Here is a 25,735-nt window from a genome sequence, read left to right as displayed (position 1 = left end):
AAAATAATTTTTTTTAAAGACACAGAGAAAGCAATTCTACCAAGAAGGACTTTTGTTCCCTAAGTCCTTATCTTTTCTATCTGCAAGTCTTTTGAAACAAATAAAGGAGTTTGGGCAATACGTTTAAAAAGTTAATAAAAGAAAAAAGTTTATAAATGGCAATCCAGTTCTTCCTGGGCATCAACGTCACCAGGGGCTGGGGCTGGAAAGCCAAGATAAACTACTAAACTTACTCCTTTATAATGAAAATTCAGATGGTCTGCATCTTAGGACCAGAAGGAACTGCGGGAAGAGGACTCAGTCTTTTCTTGTTCTCCATATAGGGCTATTCTCAGGGAATACTACAAGAGCTCAATTTCTTGGAAAGACTGTGGTACTTGGGAAGGAAAAAAATCCTTTCCTAATCATAGCCGATTAGGAACAACAATATCTTAAAAGTCTTATTTCATTTATGCTTGCCCTAAAAATGGAAAGGACACAATGATCAATCTGTAGAATTCTCTAAACAACTATTTGTACTTAATCACTAAACTTCACCTTTGTATTAACCTATAAAACAGAGATGTTTTATTTAAAAAGTTTTTTTAATGTTTATTTATTTTTGAGAGAGAGAGAGAGAGAGACAGAGTGTGAGCAAGGGAGGGGCAGAGAGAGAGGGAGACACAGAATCTGAAGCAGGTTCTGGGCTCTGAGCTGTCAGCACAGAGCCCAACTTGGGGCTTGACCTCACAAACTGTGAGATCATGACCTGAGCTGAAGCCGGATGCTTAATCAACTGAACCACCCAGGCACTCCAAAACAGAGATGTTTTAGTTGGGCCAGAGCAAATAGGATTTTACAGCAAGAGTTTCAGACCAAACAGGATAAATCACCGATCTGGAAAAAAAGACACAAAATACCCATTTTTTTCCTGGAAAATTTGGGAACACATTGAAGAATGTATCCCTGTTGGGGAGGAAAAATGGAGATCCCCTCCAATGCATTTTGTATTCTTTGGTAGCAGAGCCTGGAGCTCTAAGGTTTTTGGTTGCATCATGAATGCCACATGATATGGCCTCGAATACTTGGGCCCAAAACACTCAGTGCAAATGCCATTTTGCTAGTCAGGATAGACCTCCACCCTACCCCGAGTCAGCCTTTCATGTCCACATTAGACTAGCTATGCCCAGAATGCAATGGTATTACATTCTGGGTAGGAAAACTTAATGGGTCACAAATCCAGCCTTTTCTCCTCTTTGCAGAATGGTGCCTTAGATTTGCGTTCAATTTGTAGGAGGATCAAACCAGTGAGTGCGAATTAACCTCCACAGGAAGGACTTAAGGAAACAACTGCTTTCAGGGGAGGAGGATGAGGTGACAAACAGAACTCCTACAAGGACCTTTTTTTTTTTTTTTTTTTTTAAGTAAGCTTTACAACCAATGTGGGGTTTGAACTCAGGACCCTGAGACCAAGAGTAGCATCCTCTACTGACTGAGCCAGCCAGGCACCCTCAGAGATCAGTTTAAAATATGTAACTTTACTATTAAAAACACAAAAACAAAATCCTGACAAAAACAAAGCTTTCTCATGAACTTGCCACATCTCCACAATCCCCATCTTGGAAGAAAAAAAATGTGTTGGGGGTGGGGTCGCCCAGGGGGGCTCAGTTGGTTGAGGGTCTGACTTCCTCTCAGAGCATGATCTTGCAGTTCTGCGAGTTCTGAACCCCACATCAGGCTCTCTGCTGTCAGCACAGAGCCTGCTTTAGATTCTCTGTCTCCCCCTCTCTGCCTGCCCTTCCCCCACTTGTGCTCCCTCCATGTCTCTCCCAAAATAAGCTTAAAAAAAGAAAGTAAAAAACATGGGGAAGAGTTTGTGCATCTTTTGAGATGACTGTGCCCAGCACACAGTGGGGGCTTGGAGGTTTTTTGTCAGTTTGTTTTTTAGTGATGGAGGTGCTCAGGCCTTGACCACTTACCGCTGCTCCTTCCGTGCCTGCTTCATGGGCTCCAGGTTCTCTTGGTGCTTGTTCATCAGGCCACACGTGGCACCTGTCTTCCCGGGCCGCAGATCTTCCCCTAGTAGAATTTCCCGAGTTCTTTTTCTGAGTCTGGCTCATGACAGCGAATACATGGGCCATGTTATTTGTGAGCAACTCGGATCTTGGAGAGGCTGCCACTTCATGGTGGCGCAGCTGGGACAGCTCCACCTTCGGTCTTCCAGCTGTTTATGCAACCCCTCCTTGGTGCGAGGGGGTCTGGAGCCTTAATCTTGGCCAGTCCTGCAGAAGCCGCTGCCACTGAGGGAAGGAGGCCGAGGGGAAGAGTCAGGGGACGGTTTCTGAGCAGGACAGCACTGACCTCCGGCTGGATAGCACAAACCTGACCTTGTGGTTGATAATTGTGATACACACTCGGGGCTGAATCAGGCTTCCACTGGACCGCTTTGGTGTCATCTGATTTTGTTTGTCAGAAATGCTTTCCCAGGTAAGACTTAAAGAAAGTCAAAGTTTCCCCTCCCTCCCCCCATCCCCACAGATGAGGAGTTAAACTCAAAGGCCAGAGGAGAGGGCTGGTGGCCCATTGTTGCCAATCACGAGAACTTTGGCCACCTGCCAAATTCTAATATCTTTTAATTTCTTCACAGTCTATTAGGTGACATATGATATTTTTCAACTGAAAGAATTCAAAGTCACATGCCTAGAGAGGCACCTGGGTGGCTCAGTGGTTAACTATCTGACTTCGGCTGGGTCATAATCTCGTGGTTCATGGGTTCCAGCCCCATATCAGGCTCTCTGCTGTCAAGGCAGAACCCGTTTTAGATCCTCTGTCTTCCTGTCTCTCTGCCCCTCCCCCACTTGTGTGTGTGCTCTCTCTTTCTCTCTCAAAATAAGTAAGTAAACATTTAAAAATGCCCATAAAAAAATAAAGTCACATGCCTAGAGCCTTCCTATTTGGTCAGTCTCACCCATGTTGACCACGCATCACCAAAAATATCTTCTGTAGATACTCATGCTGCTAGATCCCTTTACTACTATCTTGGTTATGTGTAAACAGGAATCTTCTTTTGAGTCATAATTAATCTCTGGATAATAACTCACGAACTTGTGGCTGTAAGTTTCCTTTGTTAATAGTCTTAGATTCTATCTACTAAAGTAGAGCTAACAGGGGAAAGGAAGGGGGAAATATTACTGTTGGACACATACTTCTTAAACCAGCTTAATCTGATTTTACTGTTTAATTGAACCAGTTTAACTTGATGTTTATTGTATCTTTGGGAAGCTAGGTAAAGAGACTTTACATAACTGCTGTCCTAATTTGCTGAGAGAGAAGTTCCTTGATTTTGTTACTTGGTTCCTTAGTTTGTGTTAATTTACCACTGTTGACTTCCTCCATGAACATTCTATTACCACTCAATAATTAGTTGTGGCTGTGTTTTGGATTCAGCTGTTTAAGAAGGAAAAACTGAGAAGGAAATTGGGCCAAATTTATTCTATGAGGTGAGATCAAAATAGGAGTTGATCATAAGCAAAAAGCCAAAATTAAGTCAGGCACAAAGAAAACGTACAAGGTGATTATGAAGTTTGCTTAAAATAAATATGAATCTGCAGCAAGTTGCATTTCTTTTCAGAGTCAGCTCAGGGCCAGCTGGCCGCTTCTGTTGTCCCTTGCAGAGTGGTAAATCCACTCAAGACTGAGTTCAGCTGTCTTCCCTCTGTTGTTTTTTTTAATGTGTGTTTTTTGTTTTTTTGAGATATCGCAAGCAGGGGAGGGGTAGAGAGAGGGGGACAGAGGATCCAAAGCGGGCTCTGCGCTGACAGCAGTGAGTCCGATGTGCGGCTTGAACTCACAAACATGAGATCATGACCCAAGCCTCAGTCGGAGGCTCAACCGACTGAGCCACCCAGGCGCCCCTGTCTTCCCTCTTGATTCAAGTCACCCAAGAATCCTTTTCTTAAAAGTCATGAAAAAAAGACAACGGAATCAGTTGTCAATGTCAGCAGGGGCAGTCATTTGCTCTTGTTTGTTTTTAAAAAGCCTTTATTTAAAAATTTTTTTAAAAGCCTTTATTAGGAAGTTGATTTCATGTGATTTTAGGCTGGAAGAAATCTGTATCAGAGAAGGCTGAAAGACTCACTGCCAAGCCAGTATCGCATACAGTCTAAACTGGGAAAGGAGCCTTCATTGGGATGATGGCCAAGGAGCTGGTCAGTTGTGGATGTAGCTTAAAAGGTCATTGGCTCAATTGCAAGAATGCTGGTAGCCTCAACATGTGCTACAAATTCCTTTCATTAGTCAATTGTTTTCGATTCTTTCCCACCGGGAACCTCAAGAGTATCTTTTGCCTGAGTGTACCATTCTCAGCCGATCTCTTTTTCCCTGAGATGTTAGGAATGATGCCCTGCAGCATCCCATGAGTCATAGGTCAGGAGGCAGGAAGTCTTCCAAGTTTTTTGCATATAGCCACCACCCTCCCTGTGTGTCCACACTCTCAAAAGGGCCCAGACGGCATTTCTGAGGCTTAGACCTAGAAGTATCAGAATTACAAAGATCTCAGAAAGCCTTCCAAGACAGGCACAAACCATGCTGTTTTACCTGGTACCGAGAAGTTTCCCGAGACACAGAACTTTCATTGCTAAAACTGGGACTCCTAAGCAAACTGGGATATGTGGTCACACTAGGCTCAACTGTTTTGCAGGGAAGAAACTGCAGCCCAGGAAGCTTGTTGCCCAAGCTAACAAAATTAGTCAGCGGCAGATCCACCATGCTAGAATTCAGTGCTCTTTCTTTGCTGGTACTTCCTTATAGTCACACAGTGCGTTGCACACAATAGGTGCTTATGTTTCTGTTGGTTGTTTTTTGAGTTTAGAGGAAGTGCTTTTAACAGATATGATAATTCTTAATTAGCAGTGATCTCACTCAGGGTCATGATGAATCAATTGTGAAACCAGGTCTCTATTTCTAGACTCTGAACAGAACAGAATGAACAAAGAGGAGGGGAGCTTGTGTTAAGAAAACACAAGGATTGTGCAAAGATGAAGAGGCCCATGTGTGCCGGTGGGCTGGGCAATACTATCTGCAGCTGGGAACAGAGAGAGAGACAGCATTGAGGGTAAGCACCAAAGAGAAGGATGTACTCTTTCCCTGTCCTCGGAGAGAAGAGTATGGTAGGAAGAAAAGTGTCATCATTCTTCTGATAAGGGAAGAAATGTAGCCATGGACACACACACACACACACACACACACACCCATGTGGTAATGCCCATGTGATGAAAACACTGTATCAACTGACATTCATGGTTGTATGTTTTCCAAGGACTTGAAAAGAACCTACCTCCCAGCAGTGTTCTTTGTCCTACTAGGTCTGAGATCTGCCCTGTTCTTGCCAGTTTTCTCCCCCCAATACTGAGTTTTTAATAAAGTAGCTTAAGTTACTAGGGATCATCAGCTGTTATACCTAGAGCTTTTTGATAATTTGCCTAAACTCTACTGTAGCTCATTTGACTCAGTAATCTTCTTACCTGCAAGAGGCATTGGTGTTATCTGGGTAAGAGAAAAGGAGACAGCATTAGGAATGTGATGAGCTGAGGATTAAGACTGAGGAAATGACTCCTGGTAACAAAGGTCCAGGAACAATGTTATTGATCGTGGCCATTTTCTCCAACTCCTTTTGTGTGGTAGCACTTGGCACTTAATTCTTTGATCTGGGACGGAGACCAGGAAGGAAGTGGTACATGGAAACTGAGCAGCGTAAACAAAATGGAAGTGACTAAGGTGTTTTGACACTCATTAAGATGGGTGTTACTCTCAAAATGGAAGCCAGGCACCTCCTCTTCTATTCCACCACACCTTTTCCTGCTGGTGACCGGGGACAGAGTTACGTGCTAGTCTAATACCTAAAAACACAGGTGAACAAGAGACTGAATTGACCTACTTTGCAAATACCTGTTACAGTGTTAATCAGCAAACTGACTGCAGGCAGTGGTCACGTGGCCTCAGAGCCTCCTGCATCAGGCTGAATGAAGGCCAGGCTGGGAGCAGACGTCAGTAAGGATGGTGTTTCTGGGAAACAAGTGCTGGTTAAAAATGCAAATTATTGGCCCTTACCCCAGACATTCTGAATCAGACTTTCTTTTTCTTTTTAAAGTAGTATGTATGGAATTAGAGTAGTTGTATAGATTTACAGAAAGGTAGTAAAGATAGAACAGAGCTGCCATACATCACACACCCAGTTTTCACCGATTATTAACATAGTACGTTAGTATGGCACATTTGCCACAAGTAGTGAATCAATATCGATACTTTATTATTAAGAAAAGTTCATACTTTATTTGGATTTCCTTCGTTTTTGCCTCATTCCCTTTTTCTGTTCAAAGATCCCATCCAGAATGTCACATTACATTCAGTCATGTCTCCGTAGGCTTTTCTTGGTTGGGAGTTTTTCAGACTTTTCTTGTTTTTGATAACCTTGACAGTTTGGGAGAGTACTGGCTAGGTGTTTTATAGAGTGCCCTTCAGTCTGGGTTTGTCTGATAAAACCTGATGTTTTTCTCATAATTAGACTGGTGCTAGGGGTTTGGGGGAAGAAGACCAGGGAGGTAAAGTGCCATTCTCATCATAGCCTATCAAAGGTACACACTATCAACATAACTTATTGTTATTGATGTAACTGGATCGCCTGGCTTAAGTAGTGTTATAAGGTTTCTCCAGTGTAAAGTTGTTCTTTTTACCTTCCTGTTTCTTTGAAAGGAAATCACTATGTGCAACCCATACTTAAGAGATGGGGAATTATTTTACCTCCTTAAGTTTGGAATATCTACAACATAAATTATTTGGAATTCTTCAACATGAGAGATTTTCTGTTTTCTATCATTTATCCAGTCATTTATATTAAAAATTTTTTTAAGTTTATTTGAGAGAGAGAGAGAGAGAGTGAGCGAGAGAGCGCATGCATGCATATGGGTAGGGGCAGAGAGAGGAGAGAGAGAGAATCCTAAGCAGGTTCCACATGCAGTCAGTCCAGAGACTGAAGCGGGGCTCAATCCCATGAATCCAGAAATCATGACTTGAGAACAAACCGAGAGTCAATGCTTAACTGACTGATCCACCCAGGCGCCCCCGCCTGAAGGTAATTTTAATGAAGACTTTGAGGTCCCATGGTATTGGAAGAATAATGCTTTATACCTGGGGTTCTGAGTGTGTTCACATGTACTTTGATTTGATTCTCATTATTAAAATGTGAAGGAGAAAAAAACATTTTGTAGATGAGAAGAGTGAAAACTCAGTAAAGTGGCTTTCCTAAAATCACACAGTTGGGTATACCAGGGCCAACAGGCAGAAACGCAACACAGAATCTGATGTGTTTGGAGAACTGAAATAGCACTATTAAGTTAGATAACTAAAAAATCAGTCTGCTGATTTTAAACAATAAAGAATTATAGTCTATCAATAAAATTGACCTACACAAAGTGAGGTGCTATTCCCAGTACTCTTTCGTCCCATCAAAATAAACCATGTTCACTTTATATATTGTGCAACTACTATGTGCCAAGTATAGTCTGGTCTCTTCTTTACAACTGACTCCAGTTTTGAAACGTGAGAAATAAATCTGTAGGAATTTGCTAAGGCTGCTGTGACAAATTATCACTACAGTAGTTCCTCCATATCAGGAGATAAGTTCCAAGACTCCTGGTGGATGCCTAAAACCATAGGTAGTACCAAATCTTATATACATACTATTGTTTTTCCTATACATGCATATTTATGATAAAGTTAATTTATAAATTAGGCACAGTAAAAGACTAACGAGTAACTAATAAGAAAACAGAACAATTATAACAATATATTGTAGTAAAAATTATATGAATGTGGTCTCTCTCTCAAAATATATAATTGTACTGAACTTCCCCTTCTTGTGATGACATGAGATGATAAAACACCTATGTGATGAGACAAAGGGAAGTGAATGATGTAGGTGTTGCGACACAGTGTCAGGATATTGTCAGTCTAATGACCAGGAGGATCATCTGCTTCTGGACCACGGTTGACCTGCATAACTGAAACCTTGGAAAGTGACACCATGGATAAGAAGGGAAACAACAGAAGCTTACTCTCTCACACTTGTGAAGGCTAAAACTGAAAATCAAGTTGTTGGCAGGGCCATGCTTCCTCCAAAGCCTCTAGGGGAGGATCCTTCTTTGCTTCTTTCAGATTCTTGTAGGGCCAAGCATTCCTTGGTCTCCATAACTGGTAACTCCCATCTCTGCCTCAGTCTTCATATGTCCATCTTCCCTCTGTGTCTATGTGTCTCTGTCTTCACACAGCATTCTCCTGTTCTTACCAGAACACTAGTGTGATTGGATTAAGGGCCACCCTACCTTAATATGACTGATATTAACTATCATCTTAACTATACACATTTGCAATGACCCTATTTCCAAATAAGGTCACATTCTGAGGTACTATGTTAGGACTTTAGCATCTTTTGCATGACACAATTCAACCCCTAACAAATTTGTGCCATAAAATACATCTTTTTTAAAATAGAGATTTATTTTTGTTTTTTTGAGAAAGAGAACACGAGCAGATAAGAGGGGCAGAGGGAGAGAGAGAATCTTTTTGTTTTTTGTTTTGTTCTAAAATTTATTTGTTTTTGAGAGAGAAAGACACTGAGTGGGATAGGAGTAGAGAGGGAGAGAGAGAGAGAATCCTAAGCAGGCTCCACACTGTCAGCATGGAGGCCGACTCGGCTCAAACTCATGAACCTTGAGATCATGATTGACCCAAATCAAGAGTTGGATGCTTAATTGACTGAGCCACTCAGGTGACCCAAGAGAGAATCTTAAGCAGGCCCCCCACCGCCAATGTGGGGCTCATTCCCATGACCCTGGGATCATGACCTGAGCCAAAATCAAGAGTCGGACACTCAACCGAGTGAGCCACCCAAACAGCCCAATACACCCTTTTAAAGTGTGCTATTCTGTGGTTTTTATTGTATTCAAAAGGTTGTGGAGCCAATATCACTAATTCCAGACTATTTTCTTCATTCTTCAACCCATTAGCATTCCTCCCCTCTCACCCTTCCCTAACTCCTGACAACCACTAATCTACTTTCTGACAATACAGAATTGCCTATTTATAGGCATTTCATGTAAATGGACTTTTCATATAAATGCAATCATATAATGAATCATCTATATTGTAACATGTGTAAGTACTTCATTCCTTTTTATGGCTGAATAATATTCAATTGTATGACTATACATATATACATACACATTTTCTATATTCAGTTTCTATATTCTATATTTCTATATTCTCTATATTTCTATATTCTCTATTCTATATTTCTATATTCTATATTCAGTTTCTATATTCATCAGTTGATGGACACTTGGGTTGTTCCCACTTTTTAGCTATTGTCAATAATTCCGCTATAAATATTCACGTACATTTTTTGTGTGTTTTTAATTTTTAGTTTTTTATTTTTTGAGTAGGCTCCACACCCAATGTGGGGCTTGAGCTCACAACTCTGAGACTAAGAGTGGCACATGGCACACTCCTGAGCCAGCCAGTTGCCCCTGTGTGACTGTTTTTAATTTTTTTCATACCCAGGAGTGGAATTGCTGGATCTTTTTGAGAAATGAGCCAAATGTTGTCCAAAACAACTCTACTAATTCTCACCAGTAATGTACAGAGGTTCTAATTTCAGCATTTGTTATTTTCTTTTTGATCATAGCCATCCCAGTGGATATAAGTACTATCTCTTTGGGTCTTTGCATTTCCCTAATGACTAATGATGTTGCACATCTTTTCATGTGTATATTAGCCATTTGTATATCTTCTTTTGGAGAAAGGCCTATTCACATCCTTTGCCCAATTTTAAATTGTCTTTTCATTATTGAGTTTTAAGAGTTCTTTATATATTCTGGATACTAGACTCTTGTTAGATATATGATTTGGAAAGCTTTCTCTCCCATTCTGTAGATTGTCTTTTCACTTTCTTGATGGTGTCCTTTGAAACATAAAAGTGTTTAATTTTGATTAAGTCCTACCCACCTACTTTTTAACTTGTGCTTTAGGTGACATAGCTAAGAAACCATTGACAGGCACTTTAAAATGATTGCAGAAAATGATTATGAAACTAAAATAATGAGATATGCTAGATAGGTTTTTAAGGAAGAGTATGGAAACTCCAGTCTTTTTTTTTTTTTTTTAATGTTTATGTATTTATTTTTGAGAGAGAGGAGTGGCGGGGAGAGAGAGAGAGAGAGAGAGAGCAAGCACAAGCCAGGGAGAGTCAGAGAGAGAGGGAGAGAGAGAATCCCAAGTAGGCAGAGCCCGATGTGCGGCTCGAACTCACAAACCACGAGGTCATGATCTGAGCTGAAGTTGGACACTTAACCAACTGAGCCACCCAGGTGCCCCCCCAACCTTTAAAAATAGTCCAAACTGTTCCAAATGGGTTAGGCATGTGTGTGCTCAGAGACAGATTCTAGGGTGATTTCTGGAAGTTCCAGTACATATTAAGAACATTAATCAAACAACTAAGGAAACATATTCGTATCATAGACAATTCTACAAAATTTTTAATACAACATTAAGACATGAGAATGGTCACATTACTGAAAAGAAAAAGCATCTGCAGTGAAGAATGTAGCAAATGGCAGAGTACCCTGACTGGAGAACACCCCTGACTGGAGAATAGGAAGTACATTGTCTAACCACTTCTCATTTGATGTGGACATAGGCCTGTTGACTGCTGAAACAAAAGCATTTCCATAACTTAGAAAATCTATTTTTAAGACATGTTTGTGTTGAAAAAATGGTTTAGAAGATGTGTTTCTAGGAATTGCCTGACACAAGGGAGGAAAGGTATGGGAAGACCAGTCACCCTGGCAATTCAGGGAGTGGTGAGCAATTTCCCAGCATTTGATTATAACATAAAAAGTGCACAGCTTTGTTAAAATGGGAAACAAGTAACCAACAGAAATACTAGGGTTTTTAGGCCTCATTGTGTAGTAGAGAGCCTCAGTTTCGGCTGCATATGCACATTCTTTTTCTGAGGCCACGTGCATTATCTTCAATAATAGCACTAACAAAATTGCTCTTACATACTTTAAATTGCTTTTAAAAATATCATTTTTGTTCCTTCTTGGAATATTTTATTTCATAAAGCAATCCATTACTTCTGATATGTGTTGGGCATGTATATATTCATTCATCAATTATTCTTGCCTGTAGATATTTTTTCAGGAAAAAAATGATTAAATTTTGATTCCATCAAGCAAAACACTGTCAACATTATTAGTTTTTCACTGGCAGTAATGACCTATTTTCTTAAAAAATATAGTTAGAATTCTTTAAAAAAAAAAAAGGTTTTTTAGAATACACTAGTTAAAGAATGATATGTGAGTGCGTACGAAGAATGGCTACCAAGTAACAAGACTTTTCCCCCAATAGCCCGTGGAATCATCATTTTATAGAGATCCAAAGAGGAAAGCCAGCAGGAGTCCTACCCAAACAGAAATGCAATGAAAGGAATCTAGCTCCTCTGAATATACAGAAGCTGGGATTGTGTTTGTGTTCTGTACTGGATATAACCAAAACAGCCCCAAATTCCCCATTTCCTCAAAGCTAAAAGCACAGGCCTGCATCAGTTAAATAGATGAGTAAACAAGAAAGTCAACACAGGACAATTAATTAACTAGTGGATGATCACCGTCAGCAGGGAGTTGGGAGAATGTTATTTCTAGCAAACATGGAGGTAAAACTCTCCTGATCAATTGAGGCATTGCAAGGGCTAACAAATTATTTGTAAAGAAAGTATATTCAACTGATAGAGAAAATGCAATATATGTAATTACCTTGGCCCTACAGTTATAAATGTCAGTGGACTCTGGGAAGATACATACAGGCAGGCTGTCGACGTTTTAGGGTTGTTTGCTTTAATGCAATCATTAAACTTCCAGAAATGATCCAACATTTTAACTTTATAGGTTTTATAGTTTTTTAAAAAAAAAAGTTTATTTACTTATTTTGAGTGTTTATTTACTTATTTTGAGCAGGGGAGAGGCAGAGAGAGGGGGAGACAAAGAGAATCTCAAGCAGGTCCTGCACTGCCAGCGTGGAGTCTGATGTGGAGCTCGAACTCACGAACCATGACATCATGACCTGAGCCGAAATCAAGAGTTGGACGCTTAACCAACAGCCACCCAGGCGCCCCAGGTTTTTTGTTTTGTTTTGAGTAGAGTATTTCTTTCACATGTTGTCAGTTGTGTATTAACATCATCATAGTTTATCAGTTTGAGGGTTGAAATTTCTTCCCTCTTAATGCAAACTAGTAATAAAAAGACAAAGGCAAATCTGTAGAATATGGCATAGAGGGAATTCTCCTCAAAATTAATGTTACAAAGAACTGCTGGGTTTTGCATTTATTCCATCAAGTAAGTACTATTCTCTAAGCCTGTATCTTATGATATTCCACGGACTTCCATGAAGTCCATCCTATAAGCCTTGTTTTTCTTCTCTGGGCTCCCATATCACTATGTTTATAATTATTTAAGTTTATTTATTTATTTAAATGTTTACTTTTGAGAGACAGGGAGGGAGGGGGGAGAGAGAGACAGAGAGAGAGAGAGAGAGAGAGAGAGAGAACGAGAGAACGAGTAGGGAGGGGCAGAGAGAGAGGGAGACACAGAATCTGAAGCAGGCTCCAGGCTCTGAGCTATCAGCCGAGAGTGTGACACGGGATGCAGGGATTCGAACCCACAAACTGTGAGATCATGACCTGAGCTGAAGTCGGATGCTTAACTGACTGAGCCACCCAGGCGCCCCATGTTTATTTTTTTATTTAAGTACCCTACACCCAATGTGGGGCTTGGACTCACGATCCCGAGATCAAGAGTCACATGCTCTTCCAACTGAAACAGCTAGGCACTCCTATGCTTATAACACTTACAGGACTTACTGTATTGATATAAGTGCCATAATGTTCCCTTTAAGGTTGATGTTGAAGTTCTCTCTTAGAGAAGTAATATTTTACTTCAATGCTCTATTAACAGAAATCCAGTGTTATTTTCTTAGTCTTTCCATGATAAGCTTGGAAACAGTGGCTTAAATAGAACTGGATTCCACTGGTAAATTTAGCTCTATTTCTTCTCTTAGAAAAATAAAAGCTCAAGACAAATATACCACTTTGATTCAGCCAAGTTACTAATCAATATATTTCATTATGAAGAGTTACTAAGCTAACTACTTTATCACAACTGGAGACTTTTTAAAATAAAAACAGAAATAAACAATTTTTTATGTATTTTTCAGATTAAACTATTCACCTTTAAACAAATCAAAACTTACGTCAATATCTAATCATATAAACTGTTCCCATGCAAACTGTGGAGGACACAATTAAAAAACAAAACGTTTTCCTATTGACTAGAAAGCTTCTGGTCGCAACTTAGAGAAATACACCTGCAAACACCTTCAGCAAGGAGTGAGGAAGGCTGAGGGAATGTGGAGCCCTTGAAAAGAGAAAAGCTACCCTTTGACTGCCAGAGCACTTGTTTTGTCTCCAGCATGGACCTTGGATCCAAAAGATGGGTTCAAATCCCAGGTGTGAAGCCTTAATTTCCTTATCACTAAGGATACACTAAGGATATATTCAGTGTTGTATTAACAAGGTGTTACATTAAAAAAAAAAAAAAAAAAAACCTATAGAATAGTGCCTAAATCAAAGTTCCTAATTCCATGATACTTGACATATATTTTCATAACTACTGATATTCATGTAACACCTTTACCCAAACAATTCAGAAAACTATATCATTAAATGATAAGTAGAAGTCTTAGTATTTCTGGGGGAGCATAGGTTCACAGTGCTTTTATTAAATCCAAGTTAGTTAACAGAGTGTAGTAATGGTTTCAGGAGTAGAATTTAATGATTCATCACTTATATTTAACACCCAGTGCTCATCCCAAGTGTCCGCCTTAAGGCCTATCGCCTAACCCCCACCCACAACCCCTCCAGGAACCCTCAGTTTATTCTTGTATTCAAGAGCCTCTTATGGTTTGCCTCCCTCTCTGTATTTATCTTACTTTTCCTTCCCTTCCCCTATGGTCATCAATTTTGTTTCTTTAATTCCACATGTGAAATCATATTTGTCTTTCTAGTAGTGACTTATTTCACTTAGCATGATACATTCTAGTTCCATCCACCTTTTTGCAAATGGCAAGATTTCATCCTTTTTGATCACAAATAATATTCCATTGTGTGTGTGTGTGTGTATATATACACACACCACATCTTCTTTATCCATTTGTCAATGGACATTTGGGCTCTTTCCATAATTTGGCTATTGTTGAAAGTGCTGCTATAAACATTGGGGTGCATGTGCCCCTTTGAATCAGCATTTTTGTATTCTTTGGATAAATACCTAGTAGTGCAATTCCTGGGTTGTAAGGTAGCTCTGTTTTTGATTTTTTGAGGAACCTCCATACCTTTCTCCAGAGTGGCTACAGTAGTCTGCATTCCCACCAGTAGTGTAAAAGGGTTCCCTTTTTTGTGCATCTTTGCCAACATCTGTTGTTTCCTGTGGTGTTAATTTTAGCCCTTCTGCCAGGTGTGAGGCGGTATTTCAACGTGGTTTTGATTTGTATTTGTATTTCCCTGATGATGAGTGACGTTGAGCAGTCCATTCATGTTTTGCCCATTTCTTCACTGGATTGTTTTGTGAGTGTTGAGTTTGCTAAGTTCTTTATAGATTTTGGATACTAGCCCTTTATCCGATAGATCACTTGTGAATATCTTCTCCTATTCAGTTGGTTGCCTTTTAGTTTTGTTGATTATTTTCTTTGCTGTGCAGAAGATTTTTTATCTTGATGAGGTCCTAATAGTTCATTTTTGCTTTTGTTTCCCTTGCCTCTGGCATCGTATGTGGAAAGTAGTTGCTATGGTCAAAGTCAGAGAGGTTGTTGCCTGTTTTATCCTGTAGAATTTTGATGGCTTCCTGCCTTACATTTAGGTCTTTCATCCATTTTGAGTTTATTTTTGTAAATGGTATAAGAAAGTAGTCCAGGCTCATTCTTCTGCATATCATTGCCCAGTTTTCCCAGCACATTTGCTGAAGAGACTGTCTTTATTCCATTGGATATTCTTTCCTTCTTTGGTCAAAGATTAGTTGGCCATACATTTGTGGGTCCATTACTGGGTTCTCTATTCTGTTCCATTGATCTGAGTGTCTGTTCTTGTGCCAGTACCATACTGTCTTGATGATTACAGCTTTGTAGTATAGCTTTAAGTCCAGAATTGTGATACCTCCAGCTTTGGTTTTCTTTTTCTTTTTTTTTTTTTAAACATTTATTTATTATTGAGAGACACAGAGAGACAAAGAATGAGCATAGGAGGAGCAGAGAGAGAGGGAGGCACAGAATCGGAAGCAGGCTCCAGGCTCTGAACTGTCAGCACAGAGCCCGACGCGGGTCTTGAACTCACGAGCAGTGAGATCATGACCTGAGCCGAAGTCAGATGCTCAACCAACTGTGCCACCCAGGCACCCCTGGTTTTCTTTTTCAACATTACTTTGGCTATTCTGCATCTTTTGTGGTTCCATACAAAATTTAGAATTCTTTGTTCTAGCTCTATGAAGAATGGTGGTGGTATTTTGATAGGTACTGCTAGGAAATCTTAATGTTTAAGAACAAACTAAATGGGATGCCAGGGTGGCTCAGTTGATTAACCATCCCACTTTGGCTCAGGTCATGATGTCACAGTTTCTGAGTCTGAGCTCTGCATCAGGCTCTGTGCTCTGCTTAAGATCCTGTCTCCCTCTCTCTCTGCCCCTTCCTCACTCATGCTCTCTTTCTCTAAGTAAACATTAAAAAAAAAAAAGAACTAAATGAAACAGACAAAAGAACTCAAAAATCAAATTAGTGAGTTGTATCCTGAGAACAACCCAGTCTAGCATTTGCCTTGACAAAGAAGTAGATTTCTGAGCTGAAATCCATCTTGTATCAGTACAGTTCAACAGTGATTAAGTATCTACTTGATGCCACAAAGGCAATTACAAAACACAATTCCTCCCTTGAGAAGGTGGTCTAAAAGGGAGATATTAAAATGCAATGCGATGTTCCATGCACAGAAGAACATGTAAAATATTACAGGAACACAGGCGAGGAAGCCGTTAAATCTGCTTGGTGTAAGAGGGGGGTAAGAAGTGTTAAGGATAGTTAACAAGGGGAATTGGCATTTAAACCAAGCCTAGAAGGAATGGGAATCTGCCAGATACAACAGAGAGAAGGGCATTCAGGTGAAGGAAAGAGTAAGTGTATACTCAAATTTGCACAATTAGGAAGATAGAGAATCCAAACCATTGCTAAGAATGCTTCAAAGAAAGGGCTCCTCTAATAAAAATATCAAGTTTCAGAGAAGGTATATTATTTGCTCCAGAGAATTGATTTTCTGGAATCTGTGAGATGAATCAGTCATCTTTTGTAGGCAAAATAATCTCAAATACAAGAATGATAAAGAAAATTAGCTTTATTTATGTAAATTAAAAAAACTGATTGTAGTGTTAGATTTTGTCAAGTGTTTTCATTCTGAACAATTTACAAGAGTATTTATATACAAACATAATAAAATAGAGTACATCACATTGTTCTTTCTTGACTCAAAGTATTTTTTCTCAATTCTGAACATGCCCCTATCACTCCAGTTTGTAACTTTTAACAGGGAAATGCTATGTTGTGACATAGTGCTTGATTCATACATATAACACTGAAGTGGAAGGAGAGTCAATGATCATCAAGAGTTAAAAAATATTTTTTCAACCAATATGACTCTATCATTAGGTTTTTTTCTATATTAAAATATGTTTCATAAAAAAACATACTTGCATTTGTTGATGATCTAAATTTGTTGTTTTACATAAACCCATAGTTGACCTAAATATAGATGTGAATCTATATTAAACTCATTGATATGAATGTCTGTCATAAATGAAAATGAACAAAATTGTCAGGAAGAGAGGCAACAGAAAATCCTCTGAGAAATTAAGTGGAGATGCCTCCTATTAAGTAAAATTTCCATTTCTTGAACCCAATATAAGCCAAACCAAAAGGTGATAAAAAGCCATGATATTTATAGACACCAGATCTTAAGTTACACTGTAGGGCTGTAGTTAACTTGTACTACTACATATTGTATAATTCTAAACCAAGTTTCCTAAATAGTTTTCCAATCATTTATGTTGTTTGAGAAATTCAAGAAAGTTTAATATAATTACTGAATAAGGCAGAATTTTCAATCAGCAATTGGGATACACTATAAATGCAGATAATTTATACTAGAGTCTAATCTGTATCTGTCAAAATATTAAGTATACCATAATGTGTATGGACTGTCAGAAGAAAACCAACTCATTTTTAAAGCAGTGGGCTGTTTAGTACGTTCAATTTTTTAGCACTTTCTTGAAATTCCTGGTGAGAGCTCTGTGGTTTTACTAAACTGAAAAACAAAAAACCCACAAAAAATGTTAAGTTTGACATTACTTTGAAAAGTCACAGCTATTTAAGACAATCAACCAGACCTCCAAGTGCACTTGTGTCTAAAATGTCACTTTTGTCCCCAAAGAGAAGTAATCAACTATTTTATTAAGGTGTTTACTATTAAAACAAAAAAAAAAAATCAGAGGAAATTGGTCTTTAATTGGATGCTTGCATTCTTTCCAGGGTTCTTGGTATGTTTAGATGTTGGTATCTTGACTTTGACACTTTCCTGATTGCCCTTGATAGCAGCCTCAAGGCGGGCTTTCAGGGCTGGAGAAGAAGCCATTACATTTTTAAAAACTGAAGAATACTGAGGCCCAATCTGCATGAGATGTTGCAAAGCAAAGTCATGTAAACTTTTCATTATGGAAGTTGCTGATCCCAGAGAATTATCATCCAAAAGGAAGGAAATGAGGATGGGCAGAAGACAGGCCACCAGCTGAGAACCTGGCAAGTAAATAAATGATATAAGTTCTGGGTTGAAGGGTGTAAATGTTCGTTATACAAAGTTGTAAACTCACTTGATCTGTTGATCTGTACACGTTTTTCCCCACTGAAGGGGGAAGAAAAATCCTTCTAATCTCTCAAATTAACACTCAATAATATCAATACTGGGTCAATAATATCAATACTGGGAATTAACCACTGACCTTTAATGTGGAAAAATAATGTTAAGTGACCAACGGAATGTTTTACATTTAAAATAACATTAAGTTTCTGATTTGGGACAGGTTTTTATTTAGTATGAATTTAGTGATGACACTTACGGTGCTGTTCTTCAGCAATGGCTACAAGTGCTTCCAAGACCTTTATGCCTTCTTGAAAGATCTGAAGCTCAGTAGTGTCTTCTGGCTTTCTCTGGTCTATTTCTTGCAATTTTTCCACAATCGAGGATACTAAAGAGTAAATATATGGGTAGGAAACAGCTGGATTTGGATATTGGAAAATAGAAAGTAGGAGCTGATAGGTCTTGATTTGTACCTAATCAGGGAAGAGACAAAAATAATATAAACTGTAAATATAAATTTACGTTTATATTAACATGCAGATTGTAATGTAATTTTTATAAAAAGAGAATTAAAAACTGTGAATTAAAAACTTTTTTAGATAAATCTCTTAAAAAAGGCGTTTAAATTTCTTGTTAAGTTTATGTATTTATTTTGAGAGGCGAAAGAGCCCATGCAGATGAATGGGGGAGAGGCAGAGAGGGAGAGAGAGAGAATCCCAAGCAGGCCCTGTGCTGTCAGTGCAGAGCCTGAGTCGAAATCAGGCACTCCCATTGAAATTTCTTTTTTTTTTAATTATTTTTTTAATGTTGGTTTATTTTTGAGAGAGAGACAGAGTGTGAGTGGGGGAGGAGTAGAGCGAGAGGGAGACACAAAATCCAAAGCAGGCTCTAGGCTCTGAGCTGTCAGCACAGAGCCTGACACGGGGCTCGAACTCACGAACCGCGAGATGATGACCTGAGCCGAAGTTGGATGCTCACCGACTGAGCCACCCAGTTGCCCCAAAATTTATTTCTTAATTTATCTTTAATTTTGGAAGTCCAAGTGCTAACAGGTATTATAAGTGGGACAACAGGCCCAAAACGGAGTCACCTGGGAGAAGTCCCATGTCACCAAACCAAGACTTAGTGCCTAACTTAATTATAGTTTCAACCTCTCCCAGTATTGGAATCTTAAACCAGTCAATCCATAATTACCTGGTCAGCACTAGTGAAGTAAACTGCCTGACAGACCCCGGATATCGCCCTCACCCAAGGAAGGTGGCTTTGCCTAAAACAATCCACTCTTTGCTATTAACTTCCTCATCCCTCCCCATTCTGTCTAGAAATCTTTGATTTTGTCCAGCTCTTCAAAGCTCTTTTCAATTTGGATTCATTTCATGAATCGTTGAATAAAGCCAGTAAGATCTTTAAAATTTACTCAACTGAGGGGCACCTGGGTGGCTCAGTTAACCATCCGACTTTGGCTCAGGTCATCATCTCACAGTTTGTGGGTTCGAGCCCCATACTGGGCTCTCTGTTCTCTGTGTGGTGCCCGCTTCGCATCCTCTGTCCCCCTCTTTTTCTGTACCTCCCCTGCTCATGCTCTCTCCCAAAAATAAATAAACATTTGAAAAAATTTACTGAGTTGAATTTTGTTTCTTGACAGATTTGGGGCAATGTGGTGCCAAGGAAACTTCTGAAGGTTTCAGGGACAAGGAGAAACACAGGTTGGACTGGTGGTTCAGTCTGCAGTCACCATTTGTTGGGGTCTTCTGGTTCCGCTCCTTCCCCAGCCCTCATTTCCACACTGGGAATTGCTGGTGGTGCACGCAAGGGCTTCTACTGGCCAGTCCGCAGTAACATCAGTTTTGTTACTCCTGGTGTGTTAATGTGCACATGAAGTAAAGGCTACTGCAGATGGAAATCTAGGAAGCCAAAAAACTGCAAAATTGGTAGGCACAGGTGGAGTACATAAAAGTTGTCAGAGTGTTTGCTATGTGACTCTAAGACTCCTGTGTAGGATAAACTGATCATGGAGTGGGTTAGACAGACACAGGTTACCCACCAACCTCAAGAAAATTTCTTTGCAGCAAAGTACACTGTAAAACACCACACAATCCCCAACTCAGCAGTACATCCTTCATAGGTATTAGTTTGGCTCCGAGAGACCCAAAGACTTCAAAGAAATGGGATCCTTAAATTCCAAAAAGTTAAGCACTGCACCTTCTGGCACACCTGCTTATGTCTAACAACTATTGTCTCTGTAGCCATAAAGACCTACAAAAATGGCAAAATCTTACCAAAGGCAACCTAGAATTACAATGGCCATTATGGAGAAAGTGCCAATTAGACAAGGTCATTTATGTAAGACGTGCACTTAAAAGCAAGGGTTCCCAAATTCAAAAAGGATGGGATACCAATTTTAACTGTTATGCAGAAGCTTCCAGAAGGCTTCAAGATTCCAAAATAGCTTCACTGAAAGTTTCATTGCAAAAAGCAAATAAAAAATTAAAGACACAAAAGGTATGTAAAACAACACCTCCTGCACTGCAGCCCCCTGGGTGCCCGTGATCAAAACCCTGGCACAGAAATTGAGGTCTCGTTTCTAATTAATTAACTGCAATACTGGAAAAAAGATTGTTCTTAACAGTTTTGTGCAAATCCTTCAATACTAATTTGAATGTCCCCATATGGGCCCCATATGGGCCCCTCCCAGAGCTGACGAGATTGAGGGAATTTCTGGTACACTGCTATGTTATTCTTTAAATAGACAAGGAAAATTGTCAAAAAAAATTAAAATTGATGGAAACCTCACCACATCCTGGTAGATACTGAAGCTACACTGTCTAGGTAAATCCCATTCACGGCCTGCACATGGGATCCTGGCCAAACTGGTAGAAGCCAACTAAGGAGGATAATCCTTACCAGAATCCACTCTCCCAGATCTCTGTAGTAACCAGGAGAGAGAGGAATATAAAACATCTTTTGCACCCTCTTTGAGGATGCCTTTTGAATTCAAGGGGTTGTTCGATATGGCCAGGAATATTTACTATTTGTCCTAGCTAAAACCTTACATAGTATTTGAAATAACTTTTTAAAAAAGTAACTCTATGATTAGAAGTTGGCCAAACCGGAAGCTGATTTTCAGAGCCTAATGAGAACATTTAAGGATTCCTTCCCTAAGCTAAAATGAAACTATGTGCCCACTAAAACATTCCAAAAACACGCAACTCTAAATCTAAAACACAGGCATCTTTTGATTTCCATCTCTTTGAATATCTTCCAGATATAAGAAAGCAAACTGAAGATAATGTGGCTGCACAGGTGGGTCAAGCTATGAAGTCTTTTAAGTTGCAAATCAATTCTTTGAGGAATTAAAAGCAACCATCCTTACTTTACAAACCTTTGCAAAACTAGAAATGAAGCTCCAGAAACAATTCAAAATCTACCCATCCTTTTTATCAATCTAAAAACCTTCCCTTTTATAAGTATTGTAAAAATTCAGGCCAAAGGGAACAAAAGTCCTTTCTGGAAGAACTTGCATTCTTTGCAGTGCCTTTGAGATGTAAATAGTTTATTAGGTATTCTTTGGGAACTGTTACCTAGACCATCCCCAATTCCTAGGACTGAAGGAATAAAAAGGGAGAAAGGCTTTTAAAAAATATAAACTGCTATACAATGGAATATTAGCCATCAAAAAAATGAAATCTTGCTATCTGCAATGATGTGGATGGAGCTAGAGAGTATTATGCTGAGCAAAACAAGTTAGAGAAAGACAAATATGATTTCACTCATGTGAATTTAAGAAATACAAGCAAAGGGCAAAATAAAAGAGGGGGCAAACCAAGAAACCAACTCTTAAGTCTAGAGAACAAACTGATGGTTACCAGAGGTAAGGTGGGTGGGGGAAGGGCAAAATAAATGATGGGGATTAAGGAGTGCACTTACATTGGTGAGCACTGAGTAAGAATCGAGTTGCTATACCTTTCACCTGAAACTAATATAACATTGTATGTTAACTATACTGGAATTTAAATAAAAACTTAAAAAAATATATAAGCTGCTATAGAAAATCCCATGCCACAAATCTAGTCCACAGCTTCCATAAGATTATCTGTCAAGACAAATCTTAAATGTCTTTTCTACAAATAATTAGTAAAGAAAACTTTAGCCATTTGAGCAGATAACCTTATCTCAGCAGGCAGAAACACAATGTGGACCCAACTGCTCTTTTTAAAAAACTTTTTAAAAATGTTTATTTATTATTGAGAGAGAGGAAGAGAGAGACAGGCAACACAAGAGGGTGAGTGTATGTGTGGCGGGGGGGGGGGGGGGGGGGGGGGGGGGGGGGGGTTGGAAGGGGGAGACACGGAATCTGAAGCAGGCTCCAGGCTGTCAGCACAGAACCCAATGTGGGTCTTGAACCCATGAACCGCAGAGATCACAACCTGAGCTGAAGTCCAATGCTTAACTGACTGAGCCACCCAGGTGCCCCTTGGATCCAACTGCTCTTTAATCAACTAGTGAGTTTGCATCATCATACCCAACTCATGGCTAACATTTTAAATGAAAGCTGTTTACTTGGGAACATTTAAGGAGTGACCAGGCAGGGCTATCAGTTCTCCACTGGACCCCTGGCTCCAGGGCATAAGGAACTTATTTAAGACACCTGAGCACTCAGTCCTTGTTTGACCAGTTCCTGGATGCCTGAGAGGACATATACACCAGACCACCATCCTCAGTTAAACTCCAGACTTCCTAGCAAAGATGAGAGTCATGTTCCTTTTTCTTTCTGAGTCTCCCCAGATGGTTTGTATCTGCTCTGTCTTCAATAAATTCTCTTGCTTCCTTTAGGCTTGTGTTTTATTTCCATTATGCGCAAAGCCAAGTACCCTCTTTGCGGGCCCTGTGGCACCCCTTTGGGTCCTCTGACTTTGCCTGCTGACATCAGTCTACTTAAAAATAGTTTCTAAAAATCTTTTTGGTGGGGCGCCTGGGTGGCTCAGTCGGTTAAGTGACTGACTTCAGCTCAGGTCATGATCTCACAGTTTGTGAGTTCCAGCCCCGTGTTGACCCCGTGCTGACAGCTTGGAGCCTGCTTCAGATTCTGTCTCTCTCTGTCTCTCTGCTCCTCCCCAACTCGCTCTCTCTCTCTCTCAAAAATAAACATTAAAAATATTAAATAAATAATAAAAATAAAAATCTTTTTGGTAACTTGAAACCTTAAAAATTATACTGAGATAAGTTGAAAGAGATATCACTGAATATCTAGATCATTTCCAAATAAAATAAAAAACTGAAACAATTACTAAACATAGTTTCATCTATTTTTGGCTTATTACAAAGAAACTTAAGATAGGTGGGTCTATTAATAAACATGTTTGGTTCCCAGGGCACCTGAGCGGCTCAGTCGGTTAAGCATCTGACTTTTGGTTTTGACTCGGGTCATGATCTCATGGTTTGTGGGTTTGAGCCCTGCACTGGGCTCTGCACTGGCAGCACGGAGCCTGCTTGAGATTCTCTCCCTCTCCCTATCCCTCTGCTTCTTCCCTGCTTGTGCTCTCTCTCTCAAAATGAGAAAATAAACATTTAAAAAAATCCAAATGTTTGGTTCTCCATGGAAAAATTTACTATGAGGAAGAGTATCTTTTGAGAAATTACAAAATGTATTCATAAATTTGTCAATCTGAAGAATGTTGGTGTAACAGTTCATAGTTATTCACTTAGTTTTCCATTAAAAATTAAGGTTTCCGAGGGTTAAAAATTTTAATATATGTAATTAAACTACTAGAAATAATTGTCAGCAAGCCCTCTATAGACCCCAATAGTTAAGACCAGAAATAGACAAGATTGCTTAACTCATATGCTAACTGAAACCCATTGTTCTTATTTCTTTTAGTATTTTCTTGATGCATTGATGAGAGACATTTTGCAATGATCTGAACACGACTGCCAGGCCAGAAAAGCCCTGATAGCAACTGCATGCCTAGAAGACCACATTTCAGTCCCTTCCCTGCCCACGATCATATGCTGAACATATACCAACCCCCACCCATGATCCTGTGCTGCCTGCCCTCCTGCATGTATCTCCCCATTCTTCCCCTATAAAACTCCAGGTGTCCATTTTGTTGGCAGAGAGGTAGTTGTTAAGGCTTGAGCCACCTCCCCTGGCTGCCAGCACCCAAAATAAAGTTCTGCCTTTCTCTTTTCCAAACCGTTGTCTCTTGAGTGATTGGCTTCTCTTGCAACTAGTTTATCTGAGTTTGGGAACAGTGTTGGCAAACCCAGACAGGAGCTATGCTTTCAATGTGTCCAACTGCCTTGGGACTCCCAGGAATGGAGCAGTTTGCTGAGGCAGCTCACAGGGCTTACCCATTTGTTTCCTGAGTTAGTGGCTGTGATGCATCAATCAATAATAGAATCATCTTTGTATACTAGGAAAGTAGGATGTGGGTTTTCAGTAAAAGAAACCATGAGAAATGCAGATGCAATTTTGTTGAGGGAAGAGAAAGTAATTCTGTCCTAAAGTGAGGCTGGTGATTTCAGAATGGGAAAGAGGAAAATCAGAGAATAAAATCCAAAGGTACAAAATAAAGTTGTAGAAAATTTGTGATAAGGGATCTTGGGAAAGGAATTTTATGCATGGTCAAGCTGCCTAAGATTGGAATAAATTTGTTTAAATAAAAAAAGGAAATGAGCTTTAATATTAAAAATACACTGGTACAAAATTAGAATTTGGTTTTCTCTCTATTAAAAGGACACAGTTTTCTTGGATTACTGGTCTGCTCTTGATAAGAGATTATAAAGGTTTTTCTTTGGCTTTTAAAATAATCTGCCAAGAAAACAAAGATTCTTTATCAAAATAATTCCGTGTTTCATATTTTCTTTATCAAGTCTTTGATTCCTTTTTTTTGAAAAAATTTTTTTAACATTTATTTATTTTTGAGACAGAGAGAGACAGAGCATGAACGGGGAAGGGTCAGAGAGAGAGGAAGACACAGAATCTGAAACAGGCTTCATGCTCTGAGCCATCAGCACAGAGCCTGACGCGGGGCTTGAACTCACGAACCTCGAGATCATGACCTGAGCCGACGTCAGATGCTTAACCGACTGAGCCACCCAGGCGCCCCATCAAGTGTTTGATTCCTTAAGAAAACAATCTTTCCTAGTAAAAGAACTAAGTTTTTGTTTTTTTTGTTTTTTTAAGACAAGTATGTAACTTTCTGTATTGCCTGTGAAATCTTTAACTGTCTTTCTGGTTAAGTGGATAACCAAGTAATGTTTCCCAGTGACCTATAGTCCTACTATTTGACCAAATATTTTAAAACCTTTTGATATTATTAGTAAACTTCTCCAAAATCTAATTCTAAATGAAATCTTTTTTTTTTTTATTTTTATTTTTTTAACGTTTATTTATTTTTGAGACAGAGAGAGACAGAGCATGAACGGGGGAGGGGCAGAGAGAGAGGAAGACACAGAACCGGAAGCAGGCTCTAGGCTCTGAGCCATCAGCCCAGAGCCCGACGCGGGGCTCGAACTCACGGACAGTGAGATCGTGACCCGAGCTGAAGTCGGACGCTTAACCGACTGAGCCACCCAGGCGCCCCTAAATGAAATCTTTTGATTTGGAACCAACTCCGGGATTTTTCATATGGCTCCTAGAAAATCACAAAAGAAGTGTTCTTGCTCCTTATAAAAACAAAGCTGTTAAACTGATTAGGCTAT

The 25,735-nt window shown here is 39.5% G+C and overlaps 1 protein-coding gene and 2 long non-coding RNA genes across 5 annotated transcripts in view; 2 read left to right on the top strand and 1 right to left on the bottom strand.

Annotated features, from left to right (window-relative positions):
- The window catches only part of LOC125909602 (uncharacterized), a 65,988-nt gene extending 53,442 nt beyond the window's left edge, over positions 1-12,546 (top strand). Inside the window, exon 3 of the long non-coding RNA XR_007453739.1 lies at positions 12,048-12,546. This is a non-coding gene — a long non-coding RNA (uncharacterized LOC125909602). The remainder of the gene's footprint in view (positions 1-12,047) is intronic.
- A 3,955-nt stretch (positions 12,547-16,501) lies between these two features.
- HEATR5A (HEAT repeat containing 5A) overlaps positions 16,502-25,735 on the bottom strand; it is a 122,040-nt gene continuing 112,806 nt past the window's right edge. For all 3 annotated transcript variants that reach the window (XM_049612937.1, XM_049612938.1, XM_049612939.1), the window contains 2 exons: positions 18,291-18,504; positions 16,502-17,970 (listed from right to left, as the gene is read on the bottom strand). In XM_049612937.1, the coding sequence (XP_049468894.1) occupies positions 17,663-17,970; positions 18,291-18,504 (522 nt within the window). In that variant the 3' untranslated portion in view covers positions 16,502-17,662. The remainder of the gene's footprint in view (positions 17,971-18,290; positions 18,505-25,735) is intronic.
- LOC125909601 (uncharacterized) lies at positions 19,666-24,224 on the top strand. Its single transcript, XR_007453738.1, has 2 exons — positions 19,666-21,334; positions 23,910-24,224. It is a non-coding gene; the product is annotated as an uncharacterized LOC125909601 (long non-coding RNA).

Source organism: Panthera uncia (genome assembly GCF_023721935.1).
Source record: "Panthera uncia isolate 11264 chromosome B3 unlocalized genomic scaffold, Puncia_PCG_1.0 HiC_scaffold_1, whole genome shotgun sequence".
NCBI lineage: Eukaryota > Metazoa > Chordata > Mammalia > Carnivora > Felidae > Panthera > Panthera uncia.
This window is presented reverse-complemented; position numbering and strand designations above follow the sequence as displayed.